The sequence below is a fragment of the Siphateles boraxobius genome, unplaced genomic scaffold (genome assembly GCF_051911475.1).
Source record: "Siphateles boraxobius isolate OS27281-9 unplaced genomic scaffold, OSU_SipBor_1 22, whole genome shotgun sequence".
NCBI lineage: Eukaryota > Metazoa > Chordata > Actinopteri > Cypriniformes > Leuciscidae > Siphateles > Siphateles boraxobius.
The window spans coordinates 22,374,522-22,393,350 of NW_027508833.1; the positions used below are offsets into that span (position 1 = coordinate 22,374,522).

Consider the following 18,829-nt stretch of genomic DNA (forward strand, 5'->3'; position numbering starts at 1 on the left):
TGCAATGTATTACACAACATCTAAATGCGTCTTTATGTGGGCTGATGATCTAATTAGCATATAAACCAATGTAATCTGTTATGCAGAGATAATATGAATCCTTTTACATTCATGTTGAATGCAATTTCCATGCAACTCACATCTAAGTGGGTCCCTCCCACCAAATGTGTTTACTTCATCTGACTGCCTTCATGCTGTTGAGATTGAAAGCATCGTCATACTGTCAAAGAGGCATAATATGTTTAAAAAAAATTAGAGACATTCATCATGTTCATGATACTGGGACAAGAGCGCAGCTGGAGGTCATCAGTTTCTGTTCAAGTCCCACTGCTTGGCCACAACAGAGCAGTTCACAGGACTCTCTGAATGAGGTCTATTATTGCCACTTTTGGTCCATCCTTCCACCCTTTGTGAAGTCTTGGCCGTCTGTGAATGCATAACCTTATCATGCAGGGGATGAAATATTGTTCATCTCCTCTCCGAAGCTTTGTGCACTGGAGGACAGAACATTACAGGTCCTTATTCTATGCTGGAAAAATAACAACTACTTAGTTCAAACAAAAATTACACTGTTCATCACCAAAGCTTTTGTATTTTCTTTATTCTGTACACCACAAATAGAGATGTTTAGAAGTGTGTCCACACTGCTCTTTTCCATACAGAGAAATTGAATGGTGACTTAGGGCTGTCAAGCTCCAAAAAAAACCACACACACCATAAAATGAACATAATAGCAGTCAGTATGAGTACAGTGTGCTATATCCCAAGTCTTCTGAGGGCATATGATGGATTTATGATAGAAACAGATCAAAATGGTTGAGTTCCTGTTGCGCAAACAGTACAACATGCCATTTAAACTGCCACGTCGTGGGTTTAATTCCAAATCTCCCAATATATGTCGCCTCCGATAAAAGAGCCTGCCAAATGCATAATATAAATACAAAATTTAAGTCGTTTAATGTTTAAAAAAAATTCCTCCGTTCTTCCTAATATCTCATTTGCGATTTGAATATGGATTTATTTTCAAAATCGGACACGAGATGTCTTGATGTATTTTTCATTCATTTTCTTTTTAAGAAAAAGAGAAGTGTCATTCGGCTAAACTTCTTTTTTTCTCAAAAACAAAAGATATTTTGAAGAATGATGGAAACCAACAGAAGACAGAAACTCATTGAGAAACTCATGAGTAAATGACAATTTTTGGTTGAACTATCCCTTAAATATCTCATGAAGCAGTGGGAAGTTTTTATAAAGTACTGTTCCTCTGGAGGTCTTGTTTTCTCTTAAAAGATCAAGGCTGAAAAGATTCTTAATATGTCTGAGAATGTTATTAATACGCCCTTTGAAAGCATCAAATCTCCCTCTAATTTTTTTTTTTTTTTGTCTGTGCAAGTCAAAAGTCTTGTAATGTACTCTTTGACACAGAAACAACCCTGCTATGGTCAAATATTTTTTTACTCTAATTTGCAATTGTTCTTAAGATTCTCGTTATTATTCATGTCCCAAACTGGACAAATGCGTGCTTTGCCCTTTCCGTTCTGTCCGACATGACCCCGGCTGATATTAATCTAACCTTGCTTGTATTGCATTTTTATTTCACCCGTAGTCAGCACAAAGAGCTGTGGCACAATCAAACCTGACTGACAAGCCCTGCAGTCCTGTTTGATTTATTGACAGCTTTGTTTTATGCAACCTCCATTTATGCATGTTTGCAGCCTTTCCCCTTACACCCACATTAAGTTGCAGAAGGTTGCTTGAGAGAGTTGGCCTTTTTGCATATTACTCTGGAGCTATTTGAGATGTGGGCATCGTACAGACACTGCCTGAACACTGCGAGTTGGCATTTGAAGGTGCGAGCCAATCAGAAGCACCTGCTGCAAAAGCATTACATCACCCTGCTCAATCCTGTGCTATTCCAGGCACAACAAAAGGGGTGTGCAGCATTCTGCTCTAAGAACAGCTAACGCACAGACAAAGACGGCAAGCACCCTGACTTCCAAATGTCAGCCAAAAACAAAAATCCCATCGGTGGGGTACTGTACCCAACACGGGTTACGTATCCTAGCGGGTCGGTTGTGTTCGCGACAGACACAGTAATGACCACTATTAGTGGTCACTATAGTGCGATTGATGTTAGTTGCTGAAAAACGGGTTAGCTGTATACTATTGGAAGGTTACCTCATTCAATCACTGATTTGGAAGGGAAATGCTGCATTATATACAGTATATTATATATCTGTGGTGTTAAAAAAACGGTATTTTATACGGTCACCGTGATTTTGCCAAGAAAGACATGTTCCTGGATCAACATCTTTTGTTAATCCTGGAACGACATTCCTGTGTAAAAACATAGGTACACAAGTGTACCTTTTGAAAAGGTACTGCCCCAGTGACAGCTTTTGTACCTTTTTTTTTTCCCTGAGTGTAAAGCTAACCCTACTCACCTTTAAATCTGACTGGTTGATCTGCATGTTGTTCCAGGAACAACAAGGATGTTGTTTCAGGAACATGGTTTACTTGGTGAAATCACATTGACCCATTTGATACACGTATTTGCAAACATATACGTTTTGTCAAAAATAGGTGCTGCAACTCAAAATGTCGGTAGTTGGTTTTCACAGCCATAATGTAGAGAAAATGCGAGCTCTTTAGGGGACTTAAAAATTGCAACACTGTAAATAATGCATGATATCCTTTGGAAGTATTGTCATATTTCACAGTTTTCACTTCTGTTCTTCCTCTGTCATCCTGTTCCCCGAGGTGGTACCATAGTGATGACTAATTAATTTGTTCAAATTACACTTTCAGCAACTCTTGTGCGTGGAGGAAACACATTAAAGGCGTGTGTACCGTCAACACCAACTGTTTACTTGAAGCAGAAACTCCCCTGTGAAAAGCATGTGTGATTTCTGCATGTAGGTGTGTGAGAGTAATGCATCACATGAGACCTCATCAGCAAAGCTCTGCTAAAGAGAAGTGATGGGCCCATTTTTCACCCTTGTATGTTTTTTGCTGTTGATGCAGTTGGCGGCCCACTGTCGGCAGTTTTTGGTGCTACCGGGGCGTTATTTTAAACATTATTTCACAATAATTTTTCCTGGTAAAGAAAAAGGAAAATTGACATCTGTATCTATGAAATGCTTTCGATGACTTAAGACAATCATTTTGACTTGTCCCTCGTTTTGTAAAAATGACCAAAAGTCCTGTTTAGGGTAATGCTCTTGAGAGACAATAAAAGTATATGGGCCAAGGCATCCTGGAGGGTTTAAAAACAGAAATGTGCCGTTTGGAGTTTTGTTTAAGCACATATCTTATTTTTTTCGATTTAATAATAGCACTTCTAGCATTAACACTTCTGAACGCTGATTTTTTTATATGCAATCAGTCAAATAAAACTGGCTCTGTAAGATTTTTTTTTTAAATCTTTTGAAAACTTTTGGCTTTTGAAATAAATGTTTAATGCTCACCAAGGCTGCTTTTATTTGATACAATATATATACAGTTTTGGGAAGGTTACTTTGGAAAGGTAATGGGTTACAGATTACAAGTTACCCTATTCAAAATGTAATAAGTAGTGTAATTTTCAATTACTTTATTAAAGTAATGTAACTGATTACCTTTTGATTACTTTTCTAAATTTCTAACGATGTTTTCAACTGTTAATCATTTTCAAACATACCAGGCAGAGTTGACCTACAGTAGCACTCAAAGCTGATTACTGTCAGACTTTCAAAATCCTTCATCGCTTGAATTCAAATTGTAAAAATTTATTTAGCACAGCCACCACAAAAAAAATCTGACTTCAGCACCTCTTCTTACTTTGAGATGCTTCTGAGGTTAAATAAAGTTTAAGTTTATTTTGTAATTAAATTATGTAACGCTCATACATGTAACTGAAGTTACTCCCCAACACTGTGTACACAAACACACACACACACACACACACACACACACACACACACACACACACACACACACACACACACACACACACACACACACACACACACACACGCGTATATTTCAGTCACAACTAAAGCAAAAAAGTAGTGATAAAACATAGTGCAATGTGAAGTTTTACTGTAATACGGTTGCATAAATTTGCTTATTTAATCCAATTTTCTCTATTATTCAATACAGTTTTGAAAGAATGACATATCCTTGACGTTGCTAATGTCAGACCTTACTCAATATCTGTCTGTCATCTCTTGACCATAAAAGTTTTAAAAGCATGACATTTCTTCACATTTATCACGTCAAACCCCTTATTGACGGCCTGTTTCTGCAGCCGTGTCATCCTGGAGAGTCTTATTCATTCAGTTTGCTAAGGAATCTTTATAATGGTCAGCCAAATGTTGGCATACCCCCGCGCAGCTCCATTACAGCTTACTGGAATGTTGTTTTCTTGCCCCCTCCCCCCACCCCCCCTCTGAGCGTCTTTGTCCTTGTAATCCATCCCTAGATATGCAAGTTTGGTAATCATTATGATTTTAGGTGGACTGCTGTTTACACTCCCCAGCGCTTCTTTAAACTCATATTAAGGACTAAGTCTCGGGATCGGTAACAGAACCGTGCCACATTATATTTTCAATAAATTTAAGCACCTGTTTGAGTTGTTCATTGGCTGGTCCTTATTGGAATGAATGACATTTTGTGCTTTGACAGCTGACTTGGAGAGGTTTATACTGGAATTTGTTTTCCCCTAATGATTTTAGCAGTTGTGCTGTTGTCAGGAGAGGTTTAGGACGGCTGTTGTTAATCTGTAACTAGGCCACAGTTTCTTTGGCAGGGATCTCTAGGTTCTGTAGACCTGCATGTCTTGTAAAGGGAGGATGTGGATAGCGTGGACAGTCCACAAGAGCGTTGAAGGAAAATAGTCATTTAATCCTCTTGCACCTTAAATTAGACACCTGTTTGTTCCTGGAAACTACAGTTGTTGTTTCTCTACATAAGTGGGCTGAATTTGACTCTTACATTATGTCAGTATCTACACTGCTGTTCAAAAGTTTTGGGTTGGTACGTGTTTTTTTTTTTAAGAGAAGTCTCTTATGCCCACAATTGCTGCATTTATTTGATAAAAAAATACAGTAATATTGTGAAATTTTATGGATTTTAGGATTTAAACGAAACGTTTTCTATTTTAATATATTTTTTTAATAAGGTGTCACATGATCCTTCAGAAATCATTCTAATATGCTGATTTAATGCTCGAGAAACATTTCTTATGTTAAAAACAGTTCATATTTTTGTCAAAACTGTGATGCATTTTTAAACATTTTCGAATAGACAGTTTTAATAAAGCATTTATTTAAAATAAAAAAAATTAAATGAGAGAGTTTACAATTTCATCAGTTTGATCAATTTAATTCATCCTAACTGAAAGTATTAAAATAAATGATTAAATAAATAAAAACATGCTCACCCCAAATTTTCGAACGGTAGTGCAATCTCACATTTGTATGTAATTTTGGGCAACATGGTCTGACTGCTAAATGAATAAAAAGTACATTTAGGATTACATTAGCATATTAATAGCCTTAAAGCTATTACTATGCGCAAAAATCCTTGTGGTGTTATAAATAGCTATTATCAAGTTATCCTGATTTTTTATTTATTTTTATTATATACAGATTTTTTTGTGTGCGCCAAAGCTTGCATTACATCACGTGAAAGCGTAACCCATATGATTTCAGTTACCACAGCACGTTTATTCACACTTCTTGTCAATGCTTCTCTTCAGTCGCCTGTCAATATTTCTGTGAAAGTGTGTGTTTGCTGGCTACAGATTTTATACAAGGGTTTGTGTTATGGACATGTAAAGTATGACTCACTAGGCATGGGCCTCAAACTCGCATAATTTCTGCTCCCCAAACACGCACTTTCACACTTGAACGGTCTCAAGCTAAACCGAATCAAATAGATAGGGGAAATGATTGTCCCAATGGTTGCCAGACAGGATTCTGTAAGACTATAGAGTCTATAGAGTGTTTTTGTTTTATTATCTGGGCTTAAGTGTAGTGGTCATACTGTTCAATAAGTCCAGTGGTTTTGTGCTGCTTTTATTGTGGTATTGGGTGTGTATTGGTAAAGCATGCATGTGCAGTCTGGAAAAGAAGTTGGCGTGCCTTAACCTGAAAGCTGTTTGCACTCCTGTTGTCCTGGGTAGCCTAAAGTTTGACTGTCAGCGTAGTCTGGCTATCTGACGTTGCTACAGCTATACAGTTTGCCATCACAGGATAGGCAAGTTTGAAGAAGAAAAAAGGCATTGCTAAATCATGATTGATTATGACATAAAAAGTCGAATTTATCGCAAAAAAGCTATATATAATTATAAAGTTAATTTTATAATTATAATTTTATGCCATAGTTATGACTTAAAAGTCAAAATTATGAGATATGTACTTTGAGATACTAAGAAATTGGACAACTCTGAGAGCAGAACATTTACTTGTTGCTAAATGTCTCTAATAAGGCTTTTGAATATCTTTACATTTTGATAATATGATAATTATAGTTATTTTTCAGAAGCAGTCCTTGACTTGTAGCAGCTTAAAAACCTACTTTTTCCTGGCATGATCCTAATTCTAAACTTATCCAACATGGCTCGGAAATTGTTGAAACTGAATGGATTAGTTTGGTTGACTATTAACCATCCCAATGAGTCTTAGTGAGTGTGTAGGCCTATTTATTTATTGGCCTTGACTTCGCACAGGATACAGAACCTCCATCACTCACAAGTGTTCAGTGAGGGCTCTACGTAGCAATGTTGTACAAAAACAAGTATTAAACTGATCAGAGGGGAGCGTTCCAGATTTGTTTCACAGTGTAGGTAGATGAATCACTGGTTTTAAACTTCCTTGGGGCCCTCTTGACATGAGGCACTGAAGGGGAAAGTGTGTTCGCAGGGTTGTGTTCTGATTACCGAGGAGGAAAACAGGAAATGATGTGTTCAAATATGTAAAGATGTCAGATGTCCTCAGTGTCCATTCAGATGAAAGCTTTCATTCTCTTTGGTTTGGTAAATCAGACATTTGCACTGAGCATTTTTTTTAGTGCAAATTTACTTTTATTTATATATTTATACTGTGTCTGTATGTGTTTATATACACACATATATACACACACAGTGTATATATATATATATATATATATATATATATATATATATATATATATATATATATATATATATATATATATATATATTTGAAATCAAAACCTGTATTTGTGAGCAATAGACTCAAAAATAAACATCAAAATTAAATATAAAAATTAACAAAATTGTAAAAGGACATTAAAGGGATAGTTCACCCAAAAATGGAACTTAACCCATGATTTACTCACCCTGAAACCATCCTAGGCGTTTATGATGACTTTCTTCTTTCAGACGAACAAAATCGGAGTTATATTAAAAAATGTCCTGGCTCTTCCAAGCTTTATAATAACAGTGGATGTCTTTGGAAGTCCATCAAAGCGCACCTATTCATGATAAAAATGCTCCACGCGTTTTCGGGGTTAATAAAGGTCTTCTGAGGTGAAACGATGCGTTTGTGTTAGAAAAATATCCATATAAAACTTTATCGATGTCAATTTACCATCTGCCGGAACCTATTTATTTGAGTGTGTAAAGTTTTAAATATGGATATTTTTCTTACACAAACGCATCGCTTCACTTCAGAAGGCCTTTATTAACCCTTGAAGATGCGTGGAGCATTTTTATCATGAATAGATTTGCTTTGATGGACTTCCAAAGACATACAGCCATTCACTGCCATTATAAAGCTTGGAAGAGCCAGGACATTCTTTAATATAACTCAGATTGTGTTCGTCTTAAAGAACAATGTCAAATACACCTGATTGCTTCAGGGGGACTAAATCATGGGCTATTTTTCATTTTTGTGAACTATCCCTTTAATATTGTTCTTAAAACAAGTATTTTTCTTGCTAGGTTAATTTTATATTGGATAATACATTATACAGAGTGTACTGTATTCATGTCAAGAAAAGTTTGCTTAATTGTGGATTCAATCTTCTCTGGTTTTAGTTCTCAAGCATCATGAGTAGCGATGACATTTCACACCATCAGTAAAAGAGGAAGAAGTCACAAAGTCTCATGACACCGAACCACAGCATTATGCATTTTCAAAACCGTGACTCAGTATGATGTGGACGTCTTATGGTAAAAATACATTTAAGGAACTGAGACAAATGTCTGCATGTGGGTCACAGAAAGGGCTTAAATTGAGAAGACTGCTGCCTGCTTCCTTTTTTTGTGTGTCTTTTTTATGTGACTGGCCGAAAGTTGCTGCCGTGTGTGTGTGTGCGTGTGCTTATAGAAGTCATGAGTTCACATTTTATACCAAACAAAACATGTCTGTCTTAGCTCAGAAAACAGGCCTATCCTTATTTGTTTGCTCTCTTTTCTTTTTCACTTTTTGTTCAACTTTTATTTTCATTTATTTAAATAAATAAATAATAGAAATAATTTAAAAAATCTTTTATATTGAACACTCTCATTTAAAAAAAAAAGTGCAAAAGCTATCGCTGGGGCGGTATTCTTTCAAAAAGTACAAATATATACAATTTAGGTACTAAAATGTATGCTTTAGGTACACCTATGTCAATTTAGGTAGCCTACTAATATTCACCCTTAAGGGTTAAATAAGGTACAAGGGTGTTCCTTTTGAAAGGGTACTGCCCCAGTGACCGTTTTTGTAAAAAAAAAAAAAAAAGTGAATACTGGCCCTAAATGTTACCGGATTATCAAAGACTCTCAGGGCTCTTTTGACTTGGACCAGAAAGTGTGGGGTTAGAATTGGTGTATTATTCCAAGATTTACAAAAAAATTACACACACACACACACACACACACACACACACACACACACACACACACACACACACACACACACACACACACACACACACACACACACACACACACACTAAATCACAAATAAATAAAATTAGATTTGCAAATACATTTTTTTCTACAAATGTGTTTGTCAAAAACACAACTGCCAGTGCCTGGCATTCATAAGGCCCATACAGTAGGTACTGTAAAAGTTAGACTGTGTATCAAGCCAAGCCACAGTATTATATTTTATGAGCCTTTGAGCGCTTTACATCTCTGTTATGGCAACAACGCGTTATGGAAGCGTCACATTATTCAAGATGGAACAGAAAAGCATCAATAAGTAGCTGACTAATGAATAACTGGATTCAACCTCGTGATAAACATGTGAGTTTGTGTAATAGGTGAAATTACTGTCCTATACAACAACCAACAGCGCTTCCCACTTCTTCATTTAAGCAGTTTTAATGATGCATATGAGCACATGACCTGCTCCGTGGATCTAATGATTTATAGAGCATTATAAATAGTATTTTAAACATTAAATACTGTACATGTATTACGATTCCCTTTGTTTGTAGAGAAGATATAGGTGGGTTTTTTAAACTTGTGAAAGGCTGTTGTTGCATTCCAAAGAGATCATGCATTTAAAAGTGAAATACCAAGCAGACCAGCGATATGCATAATTATTTCTTCGATTAAAACACTTGATCACACAAATAATATTATGAATCAGCCTTAATTTACTGTAAGTTACTGACAGCATCCAAAATCAATGCAAAGATACTCTTATACTGAAACATCACTGATGGTCATGGCCTCACATTTAGTATTATACATGATATTGTCCTATATTATATTTTGTATATAATCCTGAGTTTATCCAATTCACCAATCCTAATGGAAATATAAAGAAGCCTTAAACTCCAACAATCTTTTGGAAACGGGGTGCTTTAACCACACAAAGAGACCACAGAATAGTTCTTTTCAGGGGTGCGAAATGAATCTGTTCCAGTGAATCTGATTGTAAAGCAAATCGTGATCAGTTGTAGCAAGAACGTGCTATGATTGGTCAGCGCAATGTGGCCGTTATCTGATTGGCTTGAGTAAACCGTGGGTAGAGTCCACTTATTTATGGATTTGTCTGCACGACTTTGATGCGTTTCAAAATCCACAAATGCACAAAAAGTGATCCACAAATGCCAGGGAGAGTTGTGTTTTTGACATAAAACCCATTTGTAAGTATTTTATTTAATTTGCAAATCTCATCTTATTTATTTGTGAATTTGATTAATTTCTGTGAATCTCTTTACATTAGATTTGTGAACCTTAATTTTAATTATTTGGAATAATGAAACAATTCTAACCCCATAAAAAAGCAATTAACTGCCAACCATCCAGCAACATCTTAGCAACCCCATAGCAGCACATTAACAACCTCTCAGATCAACCTAGCAACCACATTGCAGTACTGGGGCATTGTGATTATTACTTTAACATTTGACTTTCTTTTTGAGAATGTAAAAAATCGACTTATTTAGTTTTTCTTTTTCATATGACTTGTACCTTTCTCCACCTTGTGACAAACAAATTGCAATATCAGATCTGTTTGCAGGCAGTGCAGAGTCTGCTGACCTTGTTTTTGCATGTAAGACCGTACTTTGGGGTTGGGAGCTGAGAGCAGAACGATAGGAGCTTTTAATGCTGCCTTTTCTCTGTGAAAGCACTGCGCTCGGGGCAACATGGGTCCCTTGAGCCTATCGCTCTCTTGTGAGATGACAAAACATGATGTGCAGTTTGTGTGTTTATTTTCGGAATTCTTTCTTATATCTCCGAATCATGCTGTGCTGTGGTGACCTGGTGGAGTCTGCGGTGCGTCTGCTGTCAGGGAGACACATGAGGATGACACACATCAACATGCACAATTCATACACAGCACAAATATCGACCACTGCACCTTTTATCTCTTCTGATTTCCTTATTAAATTAGTCATATTTTGCATTTTGAGCATTTCATTATTTTTCTTTGAAGGTCAGTAAAAAAATGTAATTTAAAATTCACCCTAAATTGTGACGTTTTCCACCCTCTTTGGCTGTTTTTGATACTGTACATTTAAGATTTACACTTGCGTTCAAATAAAATATTCTATTTTATTCAGCAAGGATGCATTAAATAGATAAAAAGTGACTGTAAAGACATTTAAAATGTTACAAAAGATTTCTGTTTCAAATAAATACATTTTTTATTCATTGAATAATCCTGAAAAAAAATGAATAATGGTTTCCACAAAAATATTAAGCAGCACAACTGTTTTCAACATTGATAATTAGAAATGCTTGAGCAGAAAAATGTCATATTATGATTTCTGAAGGATCATGTGACACTGAAGACCGTAAGTCTTGTAATGATGCTGAAAACTCAGCTTTGCCATCACAGAAATAAATTACATTTTAAAATATATTAAAATTAATGAATATATTAAGTTATTAAATTTGGAATAATATTTGTATATTATTATTTTCACTGTATTTTTGATCAAATAAGATACTTAAAAACATAAAATCTTACCGACCCCAAACTTTTAAACCTCTGCACCAGCATGTTTCACACAGGAATAGTTGCTAAAAACTGTAAAAAGAAAAAAAATGTAGATATGTAAAAGCCATTTGTTAATGTGCTTTATGGTTGTGATGACATAACCATGATTTCCGAATGACCCATTTTTGTAGCTAAATTATATAGGTGGAAGGGCGAGGGGGATCTTTGCGATATATGAACATTAGCATATGTCTGAATAATACTTTTATTTTGAAAGAGTAGGGAAATCTTGTTTACTTTTGCCCCTTTTAATTTTACTTCCACTTAATAGGATATTTGTACATTTTAATTCAGTGGTAATGATTGAATATAGGATTAATTTTAAAGTAGGTTTATTATTTCTTCATGAAACCTTCAAATTCATTCTAAGTCATTGCAGATGCCCACTTCCCTTGTGCATATACAAACAACACCGCATCTGTTCTCGATTTGCTCATGTGCCACTGATGGCTGTCAAACGCAGCCTGTCGGGCAGGTGTCTTAGTCCAGTGAATAGAGGCGTCTGCACTGTCCTGGTGCGTTCAGCTGTTTTACACCCGAGTTCTCTTGATAGTCATGAGCAATGCTGCTTTGGTTACACAGACGTCCTTTAAGTTTTTTTTTTTTTTTACTGTAACTCTTGCCGGTTTGCCGTAAGACTTCTGGGATTTTACAGAGATCATTTGGCATCAGTCACGTATCTTGTAGAGAAGAGTGGAGTCAGGACTAGGATCCTACATATGTGTGATCAGGAATGTAGACATGATGTGTGAGTTTTCACTGTTGTTTCTTGAATGAAGGAACTTAGTAAATTCCCATTATCCCTTGCCTTCTTGTCACTGTGTCCTGTCCAAGATCATTCCATACACGGTACTTATGTTTTGTGTCACAAATATTCAATTTTTATGACCCAATTGGAAGCATTTCTTCTTCAAATGTTTTGTGAAAGTGACATAGATTGTAAATCACAAAAGTGTACAGGTCATCTTGAGTGGAGTCTTTGTAATGATTTAAAGCAAACTGAAATTTGTAAATATGTTGAAAAGTTTAGTCACCATGAAATCAAAACAGACAATATGGAATATTGCAGTATTTATTATAAATGATTTATCTGTGCACATCATCATTATTATTTAATTCATGTGTGTAATTTTTAATCAAAATAACTTCCGCTCCATCATGCAGTGACATCTCTTGAGATCACAGCAATAGCAAACCACAATGATCCAAACATCCAGTCAATTCACAATGGATGAAGCCAAGTCCCGTTCTACATATTTTCTTGTTCGATTTCATCGTTTCACTCAGATAAACGTCACAATAGTGAGGAAAAGATTATCGCAACTTCCTCTTCATTTCGTATAATTTAATGGATCCTTTTTTATCTCATTTGAAATCTAACTTCCACATGAAACCCAGACCCAACCTTTTCAATGACCAAGTCCAGAACGCTACTGGTGAGGTCATTTCCTGTTCCTGTTCCAGCTGCCAACTACTGCTGTGGTTTATAATGTAAAAATTGAATATGACAAAGCTTAAAGAAAGCCTTCAATGGCCAATCATTACTTCGAAGTATGCGGACATGCGTGTGCTCAACTTGATACACTATCGGTCGAAAGTTTGGGGTCGGTAATTATTTAAATGTTTTTGAATTCACATCACTTGCTAATGGTTCACTTGCTAAAACATCACTTCCTAATGGCCTGAATGTAGTTCACACTTTGTGTGAAATACATGAAGGCCAAGTCAGAGTGAAAACTGTCCCTGGACACTTATCAATGAAGTTTGTGCAAGCCTAGTTGTGCTTGTTTTGGTTTGACATTAGGGTTAGAGTTGCAAGGACCTTAGATAAAACCAATAACTTTCAGTGCTTATTGAGATATGAGGATGTTTGCTTAACCAGGAGATGTTTCTGATGAAATAAACTCAGAGAATGAGATACAGCCTGGTTACCCATATCTTTGCTTTAGCACAACCTAGTCATTACTTGGCCTGTGAGCAGGCTTGAAGTACAGATAGCATAGGTTTCTTGGTGAAAGCAAGTTTTGTACTGATAATACCTCTCCTCAAATAACCAAAGATCTAAGCTAGAGTTTGTCCTGGTCATGTTTGTAAGTAATAAAATCTTACGATGTCCTCTTCCACAGGTGATTTTCAAAGCCAAAGCGAAGTATTCCCCAGAGCTCAACAAGTACAAGTAAGAGACTTTCTTTCTTAGCTGTAAGTGCTGTGAATGAATTGGTTGCTAAGTGAGAAAGCACCCGTATAAACAATATGCTCTTTCTTTACATTTGCAAGTGCTTTAAACTGTTGTCACCCCTGAAATCTTGCACAACTTTCACTCAGGTTTTTTGCTATTATTATTATTATTATTATTATTATAGAGTGCTGTTTAGTATGGAGCGGTTTAGGACTTACGTAGCCTATATTTCTAGGCCAACCCGGAAGTTAGCATCACTCTGGTTGCCTCGACAAAAAAAAATGTTTCCATTGGCTTTTGGATTATTGAAATAAGCTCTGTGACTAACAAAAGTTGATAGGCCATATTTACTCACAGCTCGCGCCAGCGCAAACTCTCTTTTGGCGTTAAAAAATGGCATCAGGATTTACTAAAGACGCGGAGTGAAAAATTAGCGCTGAAAAGGTGTGAACAGGTTTATTTTTCCAGCGGACCTTATTGCATATTCATTTGTAAGAGTTTTCCTTTCAGACACAATTTATGGGAGGACAGTATTTAAATTAGCGTTTCTCAACGGGGGCTTGTGGACAGAGTGAACTAGGCAGCAGAGAGGGGGGCGCTCAGGCACAAATGTGGGGCGTTACTTACTGTTATTCATCACAACTTTTAAGCCTCTGACAACACATACTATGTTCACTTGAATGTAAAATAAAATTGTCTGTGCAAATTAATAAATTAATATTTAAATGTTGCTAGTAGCCCACTTAGACTTGTCCGGCTAGTTACCGGCAAATGATCTCCATAGCAACGCCTAAAAACAAATGCTGCAGCCGGCAGCTGTCAGAGTGGTAGAAAGAATTTGTCCAATCAAAATGTACACAAGCTTCATGGTTTAAGATTAATGTGTCCAATCAAAATGCACACAAGCACAATTACGTAGGCTAAAACAATTTTAATATCAAAACACATTCAGACATCATGGCGGAAAACAAGAAGTGCAGACAAGATAGTGTTGAGTACATTAGATATGACAAAATACTTTCAACTTAAAATACTCTATCATTTTTGGTCATACAGAAAAGAAAGAATAATACATTATTCGCAACTACTTTTATTTGTGTAAACTCACAATAACAAGAAAACACTTTTTTTCGTTTAAAATAAAAGGAAACAATCAGATGCGCTTTCATGGTCTCCGTGAACTGGAGCGCGTCTCATAAATGAACTGAAACAAAATATAGCCTACCTATAAAACGTTTGAAATGTCCACTTTAAAACAAACATATTCGAATCGAAAGCAAATATCGCCCGATTATGTAATCCGTACGAAAGGTGAATTTCTCTCTAAAGGCACATCCGCTTTACAGCGGAGATGGAGATATTTTTGCAGCCGACACTGATTTAGAAAACACTAGTTTATTAATGAACAATTAAAATGTATTTTTTCAGACACATTTATTATCATTAGCCTATAAATCACCTATAAATCAGCTCTCTGTATGGTTCCAGAGACACGGCTCTTCTCATTCAGCAATAAAAGTATGTCTTAAACCAGACTCTAATTCGCGCTGCTCTTGGTAGATTGCGTTGGTCATTATGGGAATGATCTGACTGCGTCGGTGTTCTTTAATTTGCGTGTCATCAGTAGATCACGCACAGAACTTTTCACTCCCATCGGCACTATTTTGGAATTGTGCTCCCATGCTAATTTGCCTTTTTTAGTAAATCTGGCCCTATGATTCTTATTCATGTTATTAATCCTGATAATCTTCACAAATGAACACAACTTTTATGAATTTTGAAGCCTAAATACAATCGGCCAAAGTCAAAAGCTAAAGATAGGCTATAAACGAACTACACCACGATCACTCGACTTCAGCGTCATCACTCTCATTAAGCCTTTGACAAGTCTTTTAGTTTTTGTTTAAAAAAAATCTCCCTGAAAGTTTAAATTAGAATTGTTTGCAAGAGTGCAATTATAAACCTTATAAAAGTCAAAGTAGATGAATTTACCTGTTCGGCTGATGAGGTTTAATGTCCCTGACAACCTCTGTAGTCCCATTTAGCCACATGTTAGCAACTGCCTTTTACAAGACAAGTGAAAGCTTTAAAAAAAAATCACAAGTGTATTACTGATGCTTTTTTATGTCTTAGAATAAAACATATTGAACTTGTGATAACCACAGACCTTATTTCAGGCATTTAACCAAAAACCCATTCAAAAAACGAAACAGAGATAATTGAACAGGACTTGCTAAAATGATAACTCATTTGCGGGTTTTGGCCTACAAAAATACGTCATCCCTCCACCACTCTATTGGCAAACTGTTGTCTATACACTACATTAATTTAAAGAGATAGTTAAAAAAAAATCATTTACTCACCCATTTCAAACCTGTATGATTTCTTCTGTGGAACATTAGCAGAATGTTCATATTGATCTTTTCCATACAATGAAGGAACACTGAGCCTGTCAAGCTTTAAATACCAAAGCACCATGAAAGTTATTGCCAAAATTTGACTAACTGATCACAAAACACAGAGAGAGAGGGGAAAAAAATTTGTTATAGAAATCTTTTGTAATATTCTAAATGTTGGTAACGCTTTACAATAAGGTTTAATACATTAACATTAGTGAACTACACTAGTTAACACGAATTAACAGTGAGCAATACTTCCACAGCATTTATGAATCTTAATGTTAATCTCAACATTTGCTAATACATTTTTAAGATAAAAAGTTTTATCGGTTTACATTAGTTAATGCACCGTGAATTAACATGAACATTAACAACATTAACAAAGGGTAGTAATTGATGTACAAATATATATTAGCATCTGTTAATGTTAATAAATGGAACATTTGTAAAGTGTTGCCTAAATGTTTTTACTGTCACTTTTAATGTAAACAAACAAGGTTAATGGTGAAGTCTTTCTTTTATTTACACTGATTCTAATCATATGGCTTCAGATTTTTTGGAATAAAGCAAAGAATAAAATATTTTATGGTACTTTTATGTAGCCTTTTTTGTTCTGTTTGACAGCCCCACTACTTATTTACTCATCTTCCACACAAGAAAAGAAATCACACAGCTTTGGAAACAACATAAGATTGAACATTTATTTTTTGGGGGGTGAAATTAGAAGGATTTGGAAGCCTTTTTTGATTGGTTGAAAATATCAAAAGAAGTTTGAGCCAACTTTAAACAGACTTTCTTTTTTTCTTTTGGAGCATTAATCTGATCTGTACAAATGGGGCTTTGATCAGGTGATTCGAGTCTGATGCTGAGTGAAAAGCTTGGAGATCAAATCCTCCCACCTTGTCACGTCCCAGAGGCATGTGGTGTAGGAGAGGATTGACACATGGTCCAGACTGAGCTAAGCAACGGCTTGACTGCGCTCATCACTTTAATGTCTTTGAACTTTAACCTTGTATTGAATTGTTTCAATATGCTGTATTTTTGAGTGAATCAAAATATTGAGCATGAAGATTGATAGGACGAGGCTTGCTTTTATTCCACATAAGAGGGTGAATTGAATTATTAATATTATTTTTCAATGTAACTAAAAAAAGCTGACAGAAGTACATTACATTTTGATTAGATTCTCAGAAATTAAAAAATACATTCTTTAGAATAAAGTGCACTGATGAATCGTGTCCAATGCTTGTAGGGATGTTTAGTCGGGTTCAAATGAAATGATTTAAAGCTAATAATAAAATGTAGATATTTAGGTTGTTCAAGACATGTTTATTTAGTTCTTTCTTTCTGTAAAATAATTTTTCTCTCCACTCTCAATAGGGTGCCCCTGTGTCTAGGATTTCTGCTGGCCGGTGTTTTTTTCTTGGTGGTGAACATGACGTGTGCCATGCTGGTTCAGGGTGATGCGGCGGAGAGTCAGGTGAAGGATGCCGTTCTGGCACGAGTGCTGGTTAACGACGGCCTCTTCGTTCTCTGTGCGATCTCACTCGCCATATGCATCTTTAAGATCGCTAAAATGTCTTCTGCAAATGTCTACCTGGAATCAAAGGCAAGTGAACAAGGGATGCTGTTGGATTTTGAGATTTATATCAAGCATCTTTTTGTATTTGGATAAAAGCTTGATTCATACTTAAAACATGTTGTTAGTACGTACTTGTACTTAGAAGTATGCGATTGGGGTTCAGAACAACAGTGCAGTGTTTTCAGTGTGACAGTGCAATAACAGCCGATTGCTTACGAACGGTGTTGAAAAAGTAATTACTGTTCTGTCTAAATGCGGTGATTTTTGTGATTGGGATCTAGGGGACATCAGTATGCCAGGCCACAGCCATCGGGGCAGCAGTTATACTCCTCTACACTTCCAGAGCCTGTTATAACCTGGTGGTGGTGGCTCTTTCTCCTGAAGATCGGCCCAGCCCATTCAATTACGGCTGGTACAATGTATCAGACCAGGTACATTCAACATAGCTCTATATATTATTATTGTTAATTCCAAGGGTCATAATGAGGGGTGAAAATAAACTCAATTATGACTGTTAAAACTTAAAAATGAAAAAAATTCCATTACAGAAAGACAGATAGACAGATAGATAGATAGATAGATAGACAGACAGACAGTTCGTGTTTATTTTTAGGAAATTGATACTTCTATTCAGCAAGGATGCATTAAATTGATCAAAAGTGATATTTATATTGTTAGAAATGTAAAAAGCTGTTATTTTTTAACTTTCTAATCATCTAAGAATCAAAAAAAAAAATCCACAAAAACATTAAGCAGCACAACTGTTTACAACCTAATAATAAGAAATGTTTCTTGATCAGCAAATCATCATATTAGAATGATTTCTGATGGATCATGTGACACTGAAGACTGCCATCACAGGAATAAATGACATTTTAAAATGCATTAAAATAGAAAACATCTCTTTTAAATTGTAGTAATATTTCCACAAAATGACTGTTTTTACTGTATTTTTGATCTAATAAATCCATCCTGTTGGTGAGCATAAAAGATTCTTTCAAAAACATTAAAAAAGCTTACCGACCCCAAACGTTTGAACGGAAGTGTATGTAGAAAGCATAACACTGATAAACATTGAAGTTTAACTGTCCTAGATGAACAAGTCTCAGAGAGCTAATAATCAATGGTTTTTTCACCTTAAAATTAGATTTATTAAGTTATTATGCATTTATGTCTGTCTTAGTGTGCCCTGATTTAGTACTTTATCCTACAAGGG

The 18,829-nt window shown here is 35.8% G+C and overlaps 1 protein-coding gene across 2 annotated transcripts in view; it reads left to right on the forward strand.

The window, feature by feature from the left end:
* The window catches only part of gpr137c (G protein-coupled receptor 137c), a 25,352-nt gene that overhangs the window by 911 nt on the left and 5,612 nt on the right, over positions 1 to 18,829 (forward strand). For both annotated transcript variants that reach the window (XM_077239106.1, XM_077239107.1), the window contains exons 2-4: positions 13,580 to 13,629; positions 17,412 to 17,640; positions 17,895 to 18,044. In XM_077239106.1, coding sequence (XP_077095221.1) covers positions 13,580 to 13,629; positions 17,412 to 17,640; positions 17,895 to 18,044 — 429 coding nt within the window. The remainder of the gene's footprint in view (positions 1 to 13,579; positions 13,630 to 17,411; positions 17,641 to 17,894; positions 18,045 to 18,829) is intronic.